The sequence below is a fragment of the Carlito syrichta genome, unplaced genomic scaffold (assembly GCF_000164805.1).
Source record: "Carlito syrichta isolate Samal-C Ts95f unplaced genomic scaffold, Tarsius_syrichta-2.0.1 Scaffold301780, whole genome shotgun sequence".
In the NCBI taxonomy this organism is placed as follows: domain Eukaryota; kingdom Metazoa; phylum Chordata; class Mammalia; order Primates; family Tarsiidae; genus Carlito; species Carlito syrichta.
The window spans coordinates 573390-593334 of NW_007245876.1; the positions used below are offsets into that span (position 1 = coordinate 573390).

At 39.5% G+C, this 19945-nt stretch overlaps 1 protein-coding gene across 2 annotated transcripts in view; it reads left to right on the plus strand.

Annotated features, from left to right (window-relative positions):
* The window catches only part of LOC103257519 (WASH complex subunit 2A-like), a 68967-nt gene extending 50350 nt beyond the window's left edge, over nt 1–18617 (plus strand). For both annotated transcript variants that reach the window (XM_008055219.2, XM_008055221.2), the window contains 10 exons: nt 2727–2873; nt 4774–4956; nt 9972–10100; nt 10229–10309; nt 10914–11036; nt 12034–12096; nt 12463–12675; nt 14546–15160; nt 16018–16195; nt 17945–18617. In XM_008055219.2, the coding sequence (XP_008053410.2) occupies nt 2727–2873; nt 4774–4956; nt 9972–10100; nt 10229–10309; nt 10914–11036; nt 12034–12096; nt 12463–12675; nt 14546–15160; nt 16018–16195; nt 17945–18084 (1872 nt within the window). In that variant the 3' untranslated portion in view covers nt 18085–18617. The remainder of the gene's footprint in view (nt 1–2726; nt 2874–4773; nt 4957–9971; nt 10101–10228; nt 10310–10913; nt 11037–12033; nt 12097–12462; nt 12676–14545; nt 15161–16017; nt 16196–17944) is intronic.
* The last annotated feature ends 1328 nt before the right edge of the window (nt 18618–19945 follow it).

Below are 19945 nucleotides of genomic sequence, written 5' to 3' on the forward strand. Positions count from 1 at the left end.
ATGGTCAGTCTAGCTAGGGGACCATCAATCTGTTTATCCTTTGAAGAAACCAGCTTCTGTTTCATTGATTTTTTGTATTATCTTTTGTCTTCTATGTCCCTGGATTTGGGCTTTTTATTTTGGTGATCTGGATTCTTCTGCTGAAATTAGGGTTTTTGTGGTCTTGCTTTTCCATCTTCTTTAGGTGGCTTGTTAGGTTGTCAATTTCTGTTCCTTCCATTTTCCTCATGTGTGTTTGTAGGGATATAAATTCCCCTCTTATTACAGCTTTTGAGGCATCCCAGAGATTTTGGTAAGATGTTTCTTTATTTTCATTTGTTTCCAGGTATCTTTTGATCTCTATTTTGATGTCATCATTGACCCAGGGGTTATTTAGCATCATGCTGTTTAGTGTCCATGTCTTTGTGGGTTTTGGGGGGTCTATGAATTTTTTAAAATTATTATTATTATTTTTTGAGTTGAAGTCTCATTCTGTCACCCAGACTGGAGTGCAGTGGCACGCTCTCGGCCACTGCAGCCTCGACCTGCTGGGCTCCGGTGATCCTCCCAGCTTAGCCTTCCAGGTAGCTGGAACTACAGGTGCGTGCTACCATGCCCAGCTAATTTTTGATTTATTATAGAGATGAGGTCTCGCCAAGTTGCTCAGGTGGGTCTCGAACCCACGGGCTCAGGCAGTCCACTCAGACTTCGGCCTCCCAAAGCGCGGGATTACAGGCTGAGCCACTGAGCACGGCCACTCTATGAATTATTAAAACCTTTTTAATGAAGGCATTTGTGCATTACTATGAGATTAATAAACTTTAAACAAAAAATATGTAGGAGACATGGAAGAGGAAACTTCCTGTGAAATGGGGCTGCACAACTTGTACTAGAAGCCTTCAACCCTGGAGAAGCATGCTGTCTTCCCTGGACCCTGGGCCCACTGCTACTGCCTTTGAGTGGCTCATGTTTTTTTCTTCGAATCATCCATACTTAACTGGATGTTGCTAAGGAAGACATCCAGTGGCTCCATGGTTAAAAGAGTCAGGAGATCTGATTGGTTTTTCTTTGTAAATTATAAATAACTTAGAGGATAAATGAGTAATACTTTAATGAATTTTGAAGGCTCTGGAAATGTAAAACTTTTTTCAGCCTATGGTAATTATAATTGTTAAATAAAGCGAAAGGTAACTAAATAGCCTGCACACATTTTTGACTGTTTGTGAAATATAATCACCTTTAGGCAGCAGTAAAGATAGTCCTTATTTAGAGATAATTTAAAGTAAGTTAAATATGATTCCGTTGTAAACCTGTGTTGAATGGAAAGTTAAATAACAGGTACTAGAACTTAAATTTAATGTTTTATTCTGAACCAAAATTGAGGACTGCTAACCCAGGAACAGAGACTCAGTGCAAACCAAGAATGTATCCTGGAGTGGGCTGCACACAGCACAGCATTTACACATTTCTGATACATAGTAAATGGGAGGAGGGAACAGTGAAGCAAAGGTGACATTCTTACCTTTCTGATTGTACATAAGATAAAGCAAATAATGTGGTTAAAGTATATAGAGTAAATGGCTAACAAGTATGTAGGTGTCTTAGGATCTGGAGAGGGATGCTTGATTCTATCCTGCCTTTGTGTTTTGTTTGATAGTCAAGCTAGTAATCAGTACCTGCCAGTGACATATTTGGGCTGGGCGTGGTGGCTCAAGCCTATATTCTCAGCACTTTGGGAGGCTGAGGTGAGAGAATTACCTGAACCAGGGACTCGAGACCAGTCTGGGCAACTTGGTGAGACCTCGTCTCTACAATATATTAAAAAATTAGCCGGGCGTGGAAGCACATACCTGTAGTTCCAGCTACTTGGAAGGCTGAGGCTAGGATCACCTGAGCCCAGTGGATTGATGCTGGGGTGCTCGTGAACATGCCACTATACTCCAGCCTGGACAGCAGAGTGAGACCCTGACTCAATAAATAAATAAATAAATAAAAGAAATATTTGACAGACTCCAATTTTGCAGGTGAGGGTTCAGCTTTAGTTCATAGGCCTAGTTTCTATTATCCATATGTCCAAATTGTAGCCATTTTTGACTACTTTAAAAAAAATTTTTTCTTTCAGATCTTCCTTTTTTCTCACACCTGCCAAGAAAATAAATTCCATGACAAGGATGATAAGTCAGCTTATCTTCATGAAGTACTTCGTGTAGCATTTTCCTTGGTTTAAGGACCTTAGTTATATGAACAGAGAATATGTTTTGCTGTACTTAAGCCTCTTTTTTCTCCCCAATTAACTTGTTGCATTGGAATTCTATGTTTTCAGTGAGTCCAACATATTCACAAAAATGTTTTTCTTTATTTATTTCAGTATTGGCCTAATCTATTCTGAAATACTTCATGAGCTTCCAGTCTTTTTTATTTTATTTTATTTTGTAGAGGTGGGGGTTTTGCTATGTTGCTCAGCCTGGTTTTGAACTCTGGCCTCCGCAATTCACCCGCCTTGGCCTCTCAAAGTCTATAAGCATGAGCCACTATGCCTAACCCCAGTCTTCTTTTAAATCAAGTTCCCATGATTTTGTACTTTAAGGATTTTTTTCCTAGTAGTAACTAACTATCCTGTCCTCTCTTCCCCCTCAACATTTAGCTGATGCTTTAAAAAGACTGGTTTGGGTTTGTTCTGTACATTGCCATGCTAGTCAGGCACAGTTTTTTATTGTTGTGGATGTCATTTACTTTTCTATTGGTAGAAAAAAGAGACTGTACCACCTTTGCTGTTCAGTGATGAAGAAGAAAAGGAGACACCAGTTGAAGTGAAATCTGTAGATAAAAAGGTTGAAAGTGCCAAAGAATCATCAGAATTTGGGAGAACTGATGTGACTGAGGGGTCAGAAAAGGTGAGCTTTTTTTCTCTTGCCTACTCTATTTGACTTCATATGATGTTTTTTGTTGTTGTTGTTGTTGTTGAGTTGGAGTCTCACTCTGTCGCCCAGACTGGAGTGCAGTGGCCGCTCCCGGCCACTGCAGCCTTGACCTGCGGGGTTCCGGCGATCATTCCGTCTCAGCCTTCCAAGTACTGGAATTACAGGCGTGCGCTACCACGCCCGGCTGATTTTTTGATTTATTGTAGAGATGAGGTCTTGCTGCCCAAGCGGGTCTTGAACCCGCAGGCTTGGGCAATCCACTCACCTCAGCCTCCCAAAGGCGCTGGATTACAGGCTGAGCCACCAAGCCTGGCCATATGATGTTTTAAACACGTACAGATACACACTCTACAAAACTCGTTATATTTTTGTGCCACAGAAAATAACTGGCTCATTTGTAGACAGTTGAAAACACTGACAAACATGAAGAAGAAACCTATGTTCCCGTGGTGCAGGCAGCCTCTGCCTTGGCCCTTCCTCCTGGCCCTTCTCTAGGTCGTGTGCATGCTTTTGTTTACGTGGTTACTGTCATGTCATGGCATCTTTGCTATTTCTGACTTGTTCCCTTCTCTGTCGTGTTCCTGTTGCCCTCGGTTCTCCTCTAGACCCCACCTGTACTTGAATTTAAATGTCAGTTTTAAGGAGATTTTAGTCTAGCATTCTTTTGCTTTTAGTTGGTTGGGTGGGAGTTAATAGTAGAGTGAAATTTGTTATTTTTCTAAAACACTATCTTTCATCTCTGAAGGGTCTGCCATCTCTTGCAGGAGACCTGTGAATAATGCTGCTGGCCACATCTGGAATCCAGCCTCAGTGGTTGCCTTCAGTCTCTGCATACCTTTTCTGTTTTTACAAATTTTTTTGTTCTCTTTGTATTCTATTGCTGAGGTTTAATCTCTCCCAGGGCCTATGTGAAGAGCATTGCATTTGCTTTTCTTGCTGAGGCTCCTTGGAGCTACAGTGATACAAGTGTTTTATTTGTACCTTCATCACGGTTTGATAACCTCTACCCAGTGGCTAAGTGTGGACCTAAGTTACCCCAGTTCTAGCCTAGTTCACTCTTGACTCTGACTGCTTCTTGTACTGCCCTCTCCCTCATCGAGTATAAACTCCTTGAGGATTGGGCCAGGTTTATTTTGTCTGTAGCACTTAGCCTATTAACTTGTGCATACTAGGCGCTATTTTATAAGTTATTTTTTTCTCCAAAGAATCATTTTTTTTTTTTACAGTTTAAACACTCTGAAATTGGGGTGTACCTCACAATCAATGGTATGTTTAATTGGGAGTACTTTTTCTTTCTTGGTAGTGCATATAGTAATAGTGGTTTTAACTGTCAACGGTATCTTACCTGAACTGTGGTACTTGCTGAATGAATAAATGCTTCCATTTTAGAATTATTTTAGAGATTCTTTAACTGCATATACTATGTAAATCTTCTACAATTTCAGTGTTTGGTTTCGCTGATTAGGTTTCCCCTTGGGTATTATTTATTAGTTAAATCCTAGGAAACACATGATCCACTCCCAATGACTGGCATTTGTGTTGTCTCTGTGACTTAGAAGTTCTTTTTAACCCATGAGCAACCAATATGCATCAGTCTTATAACTGTCCTATCACTCGGTAGGAGGGAGGAGCCCATGGCCTTAAACTGATAGGAAATATTATTCTTTGGCTATCAATGCTCTGTAGAGGGCTCTCCCTTGGAGCAGCCAATCAAGAATTGACCTTGGTGTTTTGTTACTTAGGAGAAGCTGTGATTAGCTGTAGTTTCCTGAATCATGCAAATATGGCAATTAATGAAGAACTTGGGAGGCTCTATGTTAGGGTTTGTATTTCCAGGTATTGCTTATTCTCTCCTTATTATTTTCATTTTCAGGATGGACATTTGACTAGATCTGCTCAGGAAGCAGTCAAGCATTCTGATTTATTTTCTTCATCATCCCCATTGGACAAAGGAACCAAGGGTAGAACCAAAACTGTTCTTAGTTTGTTTGATGAGGAAGAGGATAAAACGGAAGATCGAAACAGCATCCAGGCTCCACAGAAAGAAGTAGGAAAGGTAAACAAAAAGCAATAAAGGTTCAAGTCTGTAGATGAGATAAAAGAATCTCATTTCAAGGTTGTCAGTTCTGTTATGTGACTATTCAAGAAATCTTAACCTTCAGTACAGAGTGTAAACTATTTTTCTCTAGTCATATAGATGTTTAAGAATCTAAATCAGTAACTCTTGCCTCAAGTAACACACTGCTGCATAGGGGATTCAAATTGTCTTTTCTGGGATTTTACAAACCTTGGGATTTGAGCGAGAAGAAAGAGAATTTAGGCTAGATCTGTACATCTAAGTATTTCTTGCATTCAGTTTTAGAAATATGTGTTATAGGTGGACTTTCATGTTTAGGAGGTGTCAGCAAACTTTTCCTGTAAAGGGTCATGTTGTAACTGTTTTAGGTTTTGCAGTGCTCTTGTAGCTGCTCAACTCTACTAATGGTAGCATAAAAGTAGCCTTAGAAAGAAGCCTTGCTGGGCGTGGTGGCTTATACCTATAATCCCAGCACCTTGGGAGGCCGAGGCGAGAGGATTCCCTGAGCCCACAGGTTCAAGACCAGCCTGGGAAACTTGGTGAGACCTCGTCTCTACAATAAATCAAAAAATTAGCTGGGTGTGGTGCATGTGCCTGTAGTTCCAGCTACTTGGAAGACTGAGGTGGAAGGATCGCCTGAGCCCAGCAGGTCAACACTGCAGTGGCCATGAACGTGCCACTGCACTCCAGCCTGGGCAACAGAGTGAAACTCCAACTCAAAACAATGAAAGAGAGAGAGAGAGAAAGAGAAAGAAAGAAGCCTTAATGTTGTTAAGGTGGCAATGTGAATAGGCTTAACTGTGTTCCAATAAATTTCACTAATAAAAATAAGTGATGGTCATTCTGTGGGGCTATTATTACCCCAATATTAAAAGTAGGCCTCATCTCTACAATAGATCAAAAAGTTAGCCGGGCGCGGTAGCGCACACCTATAGTTCCAGCTACTTGGAAGGCTGAGATAGAAGGATTGCCGGAGCCCAGCAGGTCGAGGCTACGGTGGCCGGGAGCGTGCCACTACACTCCAGTCTGGGTGACAGAGTGAGACTCCAACTCAAAAAGAAAAAAAAAGAATGTAGATAAAAAAATCTTCAACAAAATACTACTAAACTCAATTCAACAAAAATATAAAAAGGATTACACACCATGAGACATGAGATTTATCCCAGAAATGCAAGATTGGTTGAACATGAAAAATCAAATTATACTGAATCTATGAAATAACAGATGGAGAAAAAATGTTTGATAAAATCCAAACCTTTTCATGATAAAAACACAAACGAGTTAAGCATAGAAGGGAACTTCCTCAACTTGATAGAGAACATTGAACATTTATGAAAACCCACAGCTAATATCATACTTAAGTGTGAAAAACTGGCTACTTTCTCCTTAAGAACATGAAAAAGGCAAGGATGTTCACCCTTGCAACTTGTAATTAACCATGTATTAGAGGTTCTAGGCAGGGTCATTAGGCAAGAAAATGAAATAAAAAGACATCCACAGAGGAAGAAATAAAGCTATCCCCTATTTGCAGGTGACATGATTTTATATATAGAAAGTACTAGAGACTCTACTAAAATTTTTACTAGAACTAATTAAACAAATTCAGCAAGATTGCTGATTATAAGTTCAATATATGAAAATCAGTTGCAGTTCTGTATGCTAGTAATAAACAATTTGAAAATGAAATTAAGAAATTGCAGCAGCACCAAAAAGATAAAATACTTAGTAATACATGTAACAAAAGGAGCGCAAGACTTATAAACTAAAAACTACAAAATAGTATTGAAAGAAATTAAAAACTTTAAATAGATGACAAACATCTCATGTTTATAGACTGGAAACTTTAATTTTGTTAAGGTGATAATACTTCCCAAATTGATCTACAGATTGAATGTGGTCCCTATCAAAATTCCAGCTTGCTTTTTGCAGAAATGGACAAACTGATCTTAAAATTTATATGGAAGTTTAAGGGACCCAGAATAGGCAATAATTTTGAAAAAGAAGAATGAAGTTAGAGGACTCATATTTCCCAGTTTGAAATCTTACTTCAAGATTGGTAAGTGGTACTTTGGAATGTGGTACTGCCCTAAAGTTAAAACACATAGGTTGGTGAAATAGAGTTGAGTTCAGAAATAAACCCTCACATATACAGTCTACTGCTTTTGGACAAGGGTTCCAAGATAATTCAGTAGGATAGAATAGTCTTTCAACAAATCAGTGCTGACACACTGATGATCCACATGCAAAAGTATAAAGTTGGACCCTTAACCCACACCATTTACAAAAATAAACCTAGATCATAGATCCAAATGTAAGAGGTAAAACTATACAACTCCTGGAAGAGAATATATGAGCAAATCATTATGACCTCAGGTTAGGCAAAGCCATCTTAGATAATGACACCAAAAGTACAAGTGACAGAAGAATAAATAGCCAAATTGGACTTTATTGAAATGGAAAAAAAACAAAAAACAACTGTGCTTCAAAGGGAGCCATTAAGAAAGTCAAAAGATGCTGGGCTCGGTGGCTCAGCCTGTAATCCCGCGCCTTTGGGAGGCTGAGGTGAGTGGATTGCCTGAGCCCGTGGGTTTGAGACCCACCTGGGCAGTGAGACCTCATCTCTACAATTAAAACAAAACAAAACAAAACAATCAACCAGGCGTGGTAGCGCATGCCTGTAATTCGGCTACTCGGAAGGCTGAGGCAGAAGGATCGCCGGAGCTCAGCAGGCGAGGCCTGGGCGACCGAGTAAGACTCCAACTCAAAAAAAAAAAGAAAGTCAAAAGACAACCCACAAAATGGGAGAAAATATTTGCAAATTGTGCATTTGCTAATGGACTTAGATCCATGATATGTAAAAGATTTACAAGTAAATAATAAAGACAAATAGCCCAATTAAAAGATAGGACAAAAGATCTGAATTGTAGACATTTCTGCAAAGAAGATATACAAATAGTCAAAAAAACACATGAAAAGATGCTTGGTATCAGGGAAATGTTAATCAAAACCACAATGAGATACCACTTCACATTCATTGGAATGGCTATAATTTTAAAAAAAGGAAAAATAAGTGTTGGTGAGGATATGGAGAAACTGAAACTCATTCATTGCTGCCAGGAATGTGGAATGGTAAAACCCCTTTGGAAATCAGTTTGCAGCTCCTCAAATTGTTAAAACATAAAGTTACCACATGATCCAGGAATTCTACTCCTAGGCGTATATCTTTTTTTTTTTTTTTTTTTTTGAGTCAGAGTCTCTCACTCTGTTGCCCAGGCTGGAGTGCAGTGGCACACTCACAGCCGCTGCAGCCTTGACCTGCTGGGCTCAGGTGATCTTTCCGCCTCAGCCTTCCAAGTAGCTGGAACCACAGGCACGTGTCACCATGCCTGGCTAATTTTTCTTGATTTATTGTAGAAATAAGGTCTCACCATGTTGCCCAAGCTGGTCTCGAACATGTAGGCTCAAGCAATCCTCTCACCTTGGCCGCCCAAAGTGCTGGGATTACAGGCGTGAGCCACTGTGCCCAGTCTAGGTGTATATCTATTAGAAATGAAAACATATGGTCACACAAAAACTTGAATATGATTGTTCCCAGCAGCATTATTTGTAACAGCCAAAAGATGGAGACAACTTAAGTATCTATCCACGATGAATAAAGAGCCATAATATAGTATATACGTACAATAGAATATTGTATTTGATAATAAAAAGAATGTAATATTGATGCATGCTGAAGATGGATGAAACTTGAAAACATTCTAAATGAATGAAGCCAGTAACAAAAGACCACACACCGTGTGACTCAATTTATATGAAATGTCCAGAATAAGCAAATCCATGAAGACTGAAAGTAGATTAGTAAGTTGCCTGAGACTAGGGGTTGGGAGTGGGCTGGAATGGAAAATAACTGCTAATGGTTTGAGGTTTTTTTTTTGAGGGAGGGTATGAGAATGTTCTGTATTTAAATTGTAGTGGTGTTTACACAACTCTGAATATGCTAAAAAAGAATCATTGAATTTCATACTTTAAGCGAATAAATTTTATGGTATATGATTTTTATCTCAATAGAGATGTTTAAAAAATTAACCAAGTTGGCAGGCCATAGATTGACAAAATTGTCTATATTGATTTCTACAAAAAGTGTTTTATGGATGTTTTTGTTACAACAATAGTATAGTTCTATTTATAAATTAGAGTTGTACACAGTGAATATGAATAATTTACTATATTTTCTCCTATCTCTTGCTGTATATTATTTTATACTACTTTTCTATGATTGTGAAACATTTAACTTTAGTCACTGTATTAAACTATATAATTTTTATATATTAATAATAACCATTGGTTAATTGTTAATGTAATTTATTTTGTCAGGAGTAGGGTTTTGTTTGTTTTCGTCTGTGGTTGTGATACTAAAGAAATTGTGATGAATTTTAGAATGTCAGTTCTGGAGTATTATATTATCAAACCAAGTAATGTTGATAGTATCTTTTAAATGTCAGATGACCTAGCACACAAAAATCTTGGAGTTTGAAGAGAGATAGAAGTGATGGACAGGCATGGGAAAAGCGTGTGTTCACAGCTATGCCTAGTCTTTGGCCTGCAGTGCCGACAGATTAGGGATCCACATTGTGCTGCTGTCTCTTCTTCCCTTCCACAATGAGATGGAGAGTACTTATTTAATTGTATGTTTTTCATTATAGAACTAATGGATTTTTTTAAACAAAAATTCAGACATTACACAAGGTTGAAAGGTGATCTTTACAGATTATGTGTATGTTATTTGTATTTATAAATACATTCTCTGATATTTTTGGTAGCTCCATAGTATTCCGTTGTGTGAATGTATCAGTCCTCTACTGATTGGCCCTTAGGCTGTGACCAGCCTTTTGCCAGTGTAAACAAAACTGCAAGGAACATCTTAATAGTGTGTCCATCTTTGCATGTGTGATTTCTTTGAGATAATCACATGTGACCTTCCTTCTTTTTTCCAGGACCACGATTCTGATGCCCGCCCCAAGAGCACGGGTGTCTTCCAGGATGAGGAGCTCCTTTTTAGCCATAAACTCCAAAAGGACAATGACCCAGATGTTGACCTTTTTGCTGGCACCAAAAAAACTAAGGTCATCTCTAAATGGATCTCCGCATTACGGTTTTGTTATTGTATTGGATATTTTCTCAAAAACTCACCTAGCTCTCTTTGTAAATTGTTTTCCTTTTGGGTATTGAATTTGAGTGTTGTCTGTTCTAGTTGTTAGAGCCCAGTGTTGGGAGCCTGTTTGGGGATGATGAAGATGATGATCTTTTCAGCTCTGCCAAGTCCCAGCCTCTGGTATCAGCCTTTTGTTCTTAATACTGGGGTGTGTGAGAAAGTTTCTGGGAAAGGAAATTAATGCCTAGTTAGATGATTAAGGAAAATTCGCAGAGAATCATGGTGCTTACTAGTAAATAAATGGCAAGTAATATGCTGATGGGAGCATGTAGGGAGGCTATGTCTCTCAGTTTGTGTTCTTTCCAATCTTTATGTTCCCTAAACTAACATGAAAACATTAATTGACTTAGACTCTCTGACTGTATTACAAATTTGCTTGATTTTTAAATGGTTTATTGAAAGACCATTGTATACAATATAATGACTGAATGCTCGTGCTTTTCAGGTGCCATGCTTTAAATCAGAGTTTTAGTCTGTGTGTGTCATTTTTCCCACCTACCTCAGTAGGTTTTATAAGTATTTTATTTTCTTTTTATCATAGAGAATATGCCTGTGAAACTCAGTCTTTTTAGAATGCTATTCTGAAATGCTACCTTTCAGTTAGTTCAACCCTCATTTGAGAAAGGACTTTTAAAACTCAGAAGTCAGGATTCTTTTTTGCATTATGATTTTTAAAAAATTTCTAAGATATCTGACATATTTTGGTATTCTTTTTCTTTCTAAGGTACCAGAAAAAAAGAGAGTAGTGAAAAAAGACCACTCTGTTTCTTCTTTTAAAAACCAGAAACATCCTGAATCCACTCAAGGTAGCAAAGAAAAAAGCTTATGGAAGCCGGAAACACCTCAGGTTAGAACTGACCCCTTTAAGGATTTTCAGTTCTTGTTTGCTTCCCAATACAGATAAATTCCATTTTATAGATCCAAAACTGTTCAGAGTTCTCTACATTAAGGAAGAAACAGCAACTAGGACTACTATTCAGCCTTTACTGCATGCTTTTATCCCTGCTCATTTCCCATCTCCTTAGTCCACACTCCAGAGTCTCATAAATCTAGTTAATTGTTATTTTTGGATTTGATACCAAATTCAGTTCCAAGATGGAGTTAAGTTAGGATGAAGAATCCTCTTCCCACTAGAGCTTCTTTTTCTCCATCTGGGCTCCCTTGGAGTAGAATTAAGTTAGAATTAAATATAAATTACATCTGGTTTCGTGGTTGCTCCTCAGTGTTGCTGCTCCCAGATTGTTGCTGTTGGGGCTTCCTCCACAGCACTCTTCTCAGAGCTCTACAGAGCTCTTGGAAACAGGCCAGGACTGAAGAATGAGTGCCAGTTTTGTAGACAGGTGTTCTTGGATGTCTTTCAGAGGTCTCAGGATCCTGAGTTGTTAAAGTGAGGCCCTTGGAACTAGCACATCTCCACTGACCTTTCCCAGAACTCAGATTCTTTTTCTTTTCGAACTGGTGTGTGAGGCTGTGGGTGAATTTCTCTGTATGATCCTTGATATTTGCTATATTGGATAACCAACATGATGATTTTGCCACTGGTCAGGTTTTGGTGCTCTTATAAACTATAGCGCTTATAGGGGTCTTACTCATCATCTATGTCTCCTTTTACTCCATATGCAGTCTAACAGCCTTTGACTTACATGACAGAGAAGGAGGCATATGTGAAGTGATGTTAATGAAATGGGAGGCTCGGAAATATTTGAATGCCTTTCCCATTGTAGAACCATAGAAAGTGACAGCTTTGCTCCATCACAGATTTTTTTTTTTTTTTTAATCAGCACAAGAGGCACTTTTCTTTCTATTTCCCCGGTGGATTTTTAACTGAATGTAATTTCATACAGGACTCATCAGGTCTCGTGCCATTTAAAACCAAAGAACCATCCTCTCGGATCGGGAAAATACAAGTAATTATAGCACATCTGGATTCTTCATTGCCTGCCTTGTGGCATCTATAACTTTTTTGGAGTTTTGCTTTTGTCAGCTGCTGCCAAGCATTTTCTCATCTCTTCCCCAACTTCCCAATCCCCATTCCCACCTAGTTGTTGCTTCTTGTGTGCTGCATCTTTAACATCTTTTCTTTGATCCCAGTGGTGGGCATAGATGTATGACCCTTTGTTTTAATTCTGAGTCTAGATCAGGTGATTTTTCCTGCATTTCTCTTTTCCTCTCATATTGCACTTTATGTGTGCTGAGTCTAGTCTTGTGTCACTGTAATGATAGTAGGCTACTGTGTTGAAGAACAGATTCAGAGTTTCATTTTTCTTCTTTAGGCAAATTTAGCGATCAACCCAGCGGCCTTGCTTCCTACAGCGGCTCCCCAGATCTCTGGAGTAAAGCCTGGTTCAGCAGAATTGGCTTTTTCTTCATCTGAACCCAGAAGGAGCCACGGTCTGGAAAGTATGCCCACTCTTCCTGGGAATGGGGAGGCCGGCGTGAGTTTCGATCTTCCAGCTCAGGCAGACACCTTACATAGTGCAAACAAGGTGATGGAATCATCCTTTGCTTTCTCTTTCTTTTTTTAACCAGAACACATGTATGCTTCTTTCTAGTCTATCAATTGCACACAGTAGTCTGACTTTGACTCCTCATTTGAAGGAGGCATCTCATTCTTCCTTCAGCCTCTCCTCCCTAATTCTCTCTACCCCTATAATTCTGCATCTGCCTTTTCACGGCCTGCATTTGTTACATTTACATTCTACTCAGTCACCACAATGCTGTCCCACTATCTCAGCCGGTGTCTGCCACCTCCAGGCTCTCAGACACTGCCACCTGGGGGTCTTCTAATCACAGAGCAGATTGTGCCTCTCCTCCTGGCTCCTGGCTTCCCAGAGAAGAACATTCAAGCTCCTGGGTTGATATGAAAGCCCTTTACAATTGATGCCAATGAGCTTTCCCACCAGTCACTTCACACTGACAGCCTGAACTCCAGACACACCAGGGGCCACTCCCTGAACACACATGCTCTATTCTGCCACTGCCCGTGGTGCCTTCTGCCTTCTCACTAGGAGTCCTCCTCCCTATCTACAGCTCTGCTCAAACATCTTTGCCTCTGTGCTGACATGCCCTGCACTCTCTCCTTCAAGATCCCACAGCCCCCCAGCTAGAGCTGCCTGTCACACTGTTTTCATGAGTCCTCCTTGATGGACTGTGAACTCTTTGAGGCTTTCCTTTCCTTTTAGTTGTTTTTCTTGTTTCTGTCCAGTCTTCCTAGAAAGTCTTAACTGATCTGCAAGTAAGCCACAAGACCTACCTAGGATGACCTAATCTTGGCAAATACATTCATTTCAGGTGTTTTCAAACCTAATTTTGCCTGTACAAAATAAAAACATCCTTCCTTTTGTTATAGTTCTTGTTAGTTTTTTGTTGTTGTTGTTGTCATTGTTAAGGTTAACTTGCCAACTTCTTAAAATCAGTTGTGAAATTTACTTGAAGTTTGCAAACATAATTGTCCTTTGCCCAAAGTAGATTGTAGTTTCTCAAAATTTAACTTGAATTATATATTTTGGAAAATATCACAAATACTACATCAGTGTTCTTTTTTTTTTTTTTACTTCAGTGTTCTTAAACGACTAATCTTTTGACATTATATTAAAGGCTCTGATTTTTAAGCCATATTTTTAATGTGAATTATTTAACATTTAGGTTTAGTATGTTGACTTTTAGAAAACAGCACTTCAGATTAGTTTCCTGTCTTTATTGTCTTGTATCTCCCTGCTCCTGGAGCCTGAATTTAGTCTAGTCCCCTAATAAAGGTTAGGGTCAGAATTCCCCAATTCTTGTTGTGAAAGATACCCAAATGTAAAGTAAAGGCAGAGTAGGTGCCAGGGAGGCTTGTGGGACACATAGCATCAGCATGCCTACTTTCCAGGATTTCAGCAACAGATGAAGCTTTTTGTGTGAAACTGAACTGAAACTGCCTTCAGAAGATTAAAAAATGGAGAATACTAAAGGGTTAAGAATGACTTAGGCTAGGTGTGGTAGATCACACCTGTAGTCCCACTACTTTGGTAGGTTGAGGCAGGAGGATTGCTTGAGCCCATTATTTGAGGCTGCAGTGAGCTATGATTGCATCTCTGCACTCTAGCCTGGGCAACAGAGCAAGATGCTATCTCTAAAAAAATAAAAAGAAACAAATAAGAAAATCAAAAAACCAAGAATAGCTTAGCCTTAGAGTACTGGGAAATATTAAACCCTTCTTTGGAAATCCTTAAGAAATAACCTGTTCTATGTCAATATTTTGATTGAAGTAGCCCAGATATCATGATAGTATTTTGAGTTGCTGATTCTTTGCTATGGTAGCTTTGAACACTTTATTTTATTATAAGATCAATATGTGTTTTTTTGCCATTGCAGAGCCGTGTCAAAATGAGAGGGAAGCGTAGACCACAGACTCGTGCGGCTAGGCGGCTGGCTGCCCAGGAGTCCAGCGATGCTGAAGACATGAGTGTCCCCAGAGGACCCTTTGCACAACTGGCAGATGGTGCTAATTCTCCTGATGACCGTCAGCCACAGCTCAGAACAGCCAGTAGAGAAGACAGCTGTGAGGAGGCCATTGCAGCTGCCACTCCACTTTGGGAAGGCAGTGCTGTGTCTGGAATAGACAGAAGCCCCTTTGCAAAGTCTCTGGGTCAATCCAGAGATGAGGCTGACCTCTTTGATTCTGAGGACATTTTTTCTAAGAGCACTGGATCTCAATCCTTGGAGAGAACAAAAACCAAGGCAAAGGCAGCAGAGGCCCATGCCAACCAACTAGGGGGAAGTAAAGAAAAGAACCCCATGTTTTCTGCTCTAGGTGAGGCAGGCAGTGATGATGATCTCTTTCAGTCTGTTAAACCAAAGCCAGCAAAGAAAACAAATACCTTTTCTCTCCTGGAAGACGAGGATGACCTGTTTACAGATCAGAAAGTCAAGGAGTCAAAATCCAACAGTCATCAGGATATCAGATCAAAAACACAAGACATTTTTGAGGTAACAGAGCATAAAACGCTTTTGATTCTGTATTAAGGAAGACATCTGAGTGGTTCATTTGTGCCATAGGTTACAATACGATTGTTTCATGCATGTGCTTTAGCTGCTTGGTAATTATAATTAGGCTTTTATTAAGTCTGAAATTTGCTCAGAAGTGTTTTTTTTGTTGTGTTTCACATATAGATTATTTCTTGACTGGTCATAATTGATACAGGTCATGACTTCTATAGTATTTATAGTTTTGATTTCTTAATTTTTATAGAATGTTGCTGCAGTCTGCTTGCTTATTGTACCACTCTGTGACATAAATAAAACCCTATCAGTCTAGCTTGAGTATCTAACTCCTGGTTTTGAGAAAATAGGCCCTGGCTGAAACTGACAATTTAGTGTAAGCAATAAGACCTTCAGTGGCATTTGCTCTGCAGATGTTTATTGAACATCTTGGACCACAGGCATAAGGTGAACTAGGGCAAGTGCTGTGCTCCTTAGAGCTCTTAGGAAAGGGAATCAAATAAAACAGGGCAGCAGATAATGAAGATGTTTTCAAATAGCACTGTGTGCCGTGAAGAAAATAATCCAGGACAGAGTAGTGGGTAAGGGTAGGAGGTGCTCCTTCAGGGAGGACTAGTAGAGAAGACTTTGCTGCAGAACTGTCCTGTGAGCTGGGCCTAGAAGAATGAGAAGGGCCTGGCTACTCAGAGATCTGGTTTAGTGCATTCCAGGCGGAGGGGGCTGCTACTTGCCTGCTGCCCAGCACCCTGGCAGTTGGCATTTCCACAGCTTGAAGTGTTTTTAGTTTTTTTTTTTTTTTTTAAATTGATCTAAAATTGTTTTACTTGTTTTTTTGGCTTAACAAGGATGATATATTTGCTACAGAAGCAATTAAACCCTCTCAGAAAACAAGAGAGAAGGAGAAAACTTTGGAACCCAACTTATTTGATGATAACATTGATATCTTTGCTGATCTAACTGTAAAACCAAAAGAAAAGTCTAAAAAGAAAGTGGAAACGAAGTCAATATTTGATGATGATATGGGTAAGTTTGTTTTTCTACATTTGACCTAGAAAATCATTACTGTTCTGTCACTTGGTATTTTTCCTGCTACCTTCTTCTTGGCTCTTTCCTGGAAAATGCTTCCCAGTGGGTTTCCTTTGACTTACAATGTAATTCTGAGTTAGGCTGAGGATGGATAAGTAAATGGGCTAGTCATTTTGGTGAAGCCACTTTTTGGAATGAGGAACATCAAGGAATTTGAAGGCACACAGACTTTGAACTTTAAGTATAATTTAGCTTTTATCCTAGTGTACCCTGCCAATCATCTGTGACAAACACTCTTATGTTATGAAAGAAGGATCAATCAGAAACAACACCATGTGCTTAAGAAGGCTGAGGTGGCTGCCTTGGGTGTGATGCAGTTGGTTGAATCAGAGTCCCAGTTGGAGAGGGAGTGTCAGTGGTTCTGTCCAGAAGGACAGCAGCACTAGATAGGGAATGGAGGTTCTAACTCAGACTTTGCATCTCACTGAAGTCTTCAGGATTTGTGAACAAGCTTCTCTTCCCTCCGTGGCACAATTTCTACTTTTGTTAATAGGCAAACCAGATGCCTGAGAACCCTAAATGTTGGACTTCTGATAGGTTGTGTTGGCAGGGAGGACTGGGACTGAGGCCTGTTTCTCCCAATCCTCCTCTCTCCAATGTAGACCTTAAGGGTAACTGGGAGACAGTGGAGCTGCAGAACCATACTGGGTCTGTGCTGCCAGCAAGCTGTGTGCTCTGTCTTCCTCTGCTTCCCACCATACAGGGGTGCAGAAGAAACTTCATTTGTTTCTTTTATTGCACAAAAAAGTAATTCATATCTATTGTAATAGATTCAAAATATTCAGAAAATATAAAAAATGAAGAACAACACCTAGAGGTAATATTAACAGTTTGATGTGTGTTCTCTCAGACATGGTGATATTAATATATGCTTGTGCACATACGAATATGCACCCATTTTTTTTAAAGTAAGAATATATTTTACCTGTTCTGCTGTTCTTTTTAGTCACTTAATGTCTTTCCATGTCAGTAGATAAAGATCTACTTCCTTGTTCTCAGTGGTTGTGCAGTGTTGCTTTGCACAGAGTCATTAGCCTATTGATGACAATTCAGATTGTTTCTAAGTTTTTTCTACTATAAATAAGTCTGTGGTCTTTAACATTATCTTTATGTACACATGCTAAAATAACGGTAGCATGGAATCCTAGCAGTAACATTAATGGGTAAGTAGTAACTAAGTGGGACGAGATTTAGAGTCAGTGACACTAAACATGAAAGTAGTCACAGAGGCTTACATTCATATCATTGAGATGCCTGAAAGAGGGTGGAGCCTATGTTGGATTTTCCTTTGCATATTTTTATTGCTCCTTTTAAAATCCAGAGTGAAAAGTATGTAGAAATACGTCCAGTGTCACAAGATGGTAAGGTCATGAACTGAGGTAGAGATTGGGTTCTCTTTTTCTGTACACACATACACACACACACACACACACACACACACACACACACACACACACACACACGTGTAGCTGAGAAGATTGTGCTCTAAGAGAAACTGTGTCTTATATGTGAACATAAAAATTAGTAACAGAGCCAGGACCAGAATCGTAGAGACTTGATTTCTATATTAGTGTTTTAGAACACCACTTCCTGTTACCCAAACGGAATACTTTGATGGTTTATTTGGATGTGTCTTTAAAGCTCCCATTTTTTGCCTACTTAGTAATTTTTCTTTTCTTTTTAAAGATGATATCTTCTCCTCTGGTACCCAGGCTAAGACAACCAAACCAAAAAGCCGATCTGCACAGGCTGCACCTGAACCAAGATCTGAACACAAGGTGTCCAATATATTTGATGATCCCCTGAATGCCTTTGGAGGTCAATAGAACATACAAGGTGTTCATATTTTACCCTTCGGCTACATCCTTGAGTTAGTGATGCTGTCTTATACGCTCATGGTCTTGTAACTGGATTACAAAAAGCAAATACTGAAACAGCTAGCTCACCTTTTACCCAGTGTACTTAGTATTTTTCTGCACTGATTTTAATCATGCTTAATACTACAAAACAAAAATAAATGTTTTACAGTGATTGGTTGGTTTGTTTTGATTGAATACAGTACAATTTATGGCATGTTAGAGAAGAAATCTGTTTGTGGCTTTCATGAGTGGGTAGGGAATCTCAGAAGTAGCAAATGTCACACAGATGACCAGCAGTCTTCGTTTTGTGGATGGGAAACCTTAGGGCCTGGACAGGTGAGAGAGAAAGAGGAGCGATTATGAGTCTTAACCATGTAAGAAGAGGTTTCCACTGATTCCACTGAATTCTGAAGATGCCTCTGCAAGTCCTGTAAGACAACGTTTGGCAAACTATGGCCTCCACTGTCTGATGTTGTAAATAAAGTTTCATTGTAACATAACTACACCCATTCATTTACATATTGTCTTTGCTTTCACCCACCTAGAATGCCATTGTTGAGTAATTGCAACAGAGACTGGATGGCCCACAGAGCCTAAGATGATTTCTCTTTGCCCCTTTACAGAAGCAGTTTCCTGACCCTTACTCTAAGGTATCCATTTCTATGGAGGCAACAGAATGAACCCAGGTAACAGGGAAGAAGTGCTGAGTATGGAAATGTCAGTCTCTAGAGCAGCACTGCCACATGGGATTCTGCACTGATGGCAATATTCTGTATCTGAGTTGTTCAGTGCAGTAGCCACTAGCCACATGGATGGCTCACCCCCATTTCAGTCTGTGTGTTTCTGTGCAGTGTTGACTTGCTGCTGAGTATTTAGTTTGTAATCATGGCACAATCTTGTAGACTGACCAGCTTGGCCTCACCAATCCTGAAGCCACTAACTTCTTCCTTGAGGCCTGTAAGATTAGACTGGAAATTACTTATACCCAGAGTCAAAGATTGTGTGCAGTTCCCACAAGTCAACTGTTTTCCTTGCTCTGCTGTGAGAGTGGAAGAAAGGGGCACTTACTAGTTGCCTACTCCCTTTACCTATTCATTTTGTGCATCTTCCTTCTCTTCCCTGGGTTACTTGTATACATAATTTCTTGCTCTGAGCTCAAGCCCAATGTAGGGTCTGAGTAAGTATTTGTTAAAAATTTTGTTTTTCTTTTGGAAATCTACTCATCAGTCATTAGGATTGATTCCCAAGGATTTGGAAAACAATAGGGGTAGATAATATACAAACTGCTACTTTGAGAAGTTTGAAAGGGGGAGGGAACTTATGGCAAAAATAAAAAAGTTTCTTGCCAACTCCAGGTCTGACAAAGGCTTAACATCTTGGATCTACAAGGAACTCAAACGTGCTGAAAAGAAAAAAACAAACAACCCCATTATAAAATGGGCAAAAGATATGAACAGATACTTCACAAAGGAAGACATCCGAGCAGCCAACAGACACATGAAGAAATGTTCAACCTCACTAATTACCAGGGAAATGTAAATCAAAACCATGCTGAGATACCACCTAACTCCAGTCAGAATGGCCATTATCAATAACTCAAAAAATAACAGTTGCTGGAGAGGGTGTGGCAAAAAGGGAACACTTCTACACTGTTGGTGGAAGTGTAAACTAGTGCAGCCTCTGTGGAAAGTAGTGTGGCGATTCCTAAAAGCTCTAAATATCAACCTCCCAAATGACCCTGCAATCCCCCTACTGGGAATATTCCCTGAAGAACTCAAATCACTCTATCAAAAAGATACCTGCACGCGAATGTTTATCACAGCATTGT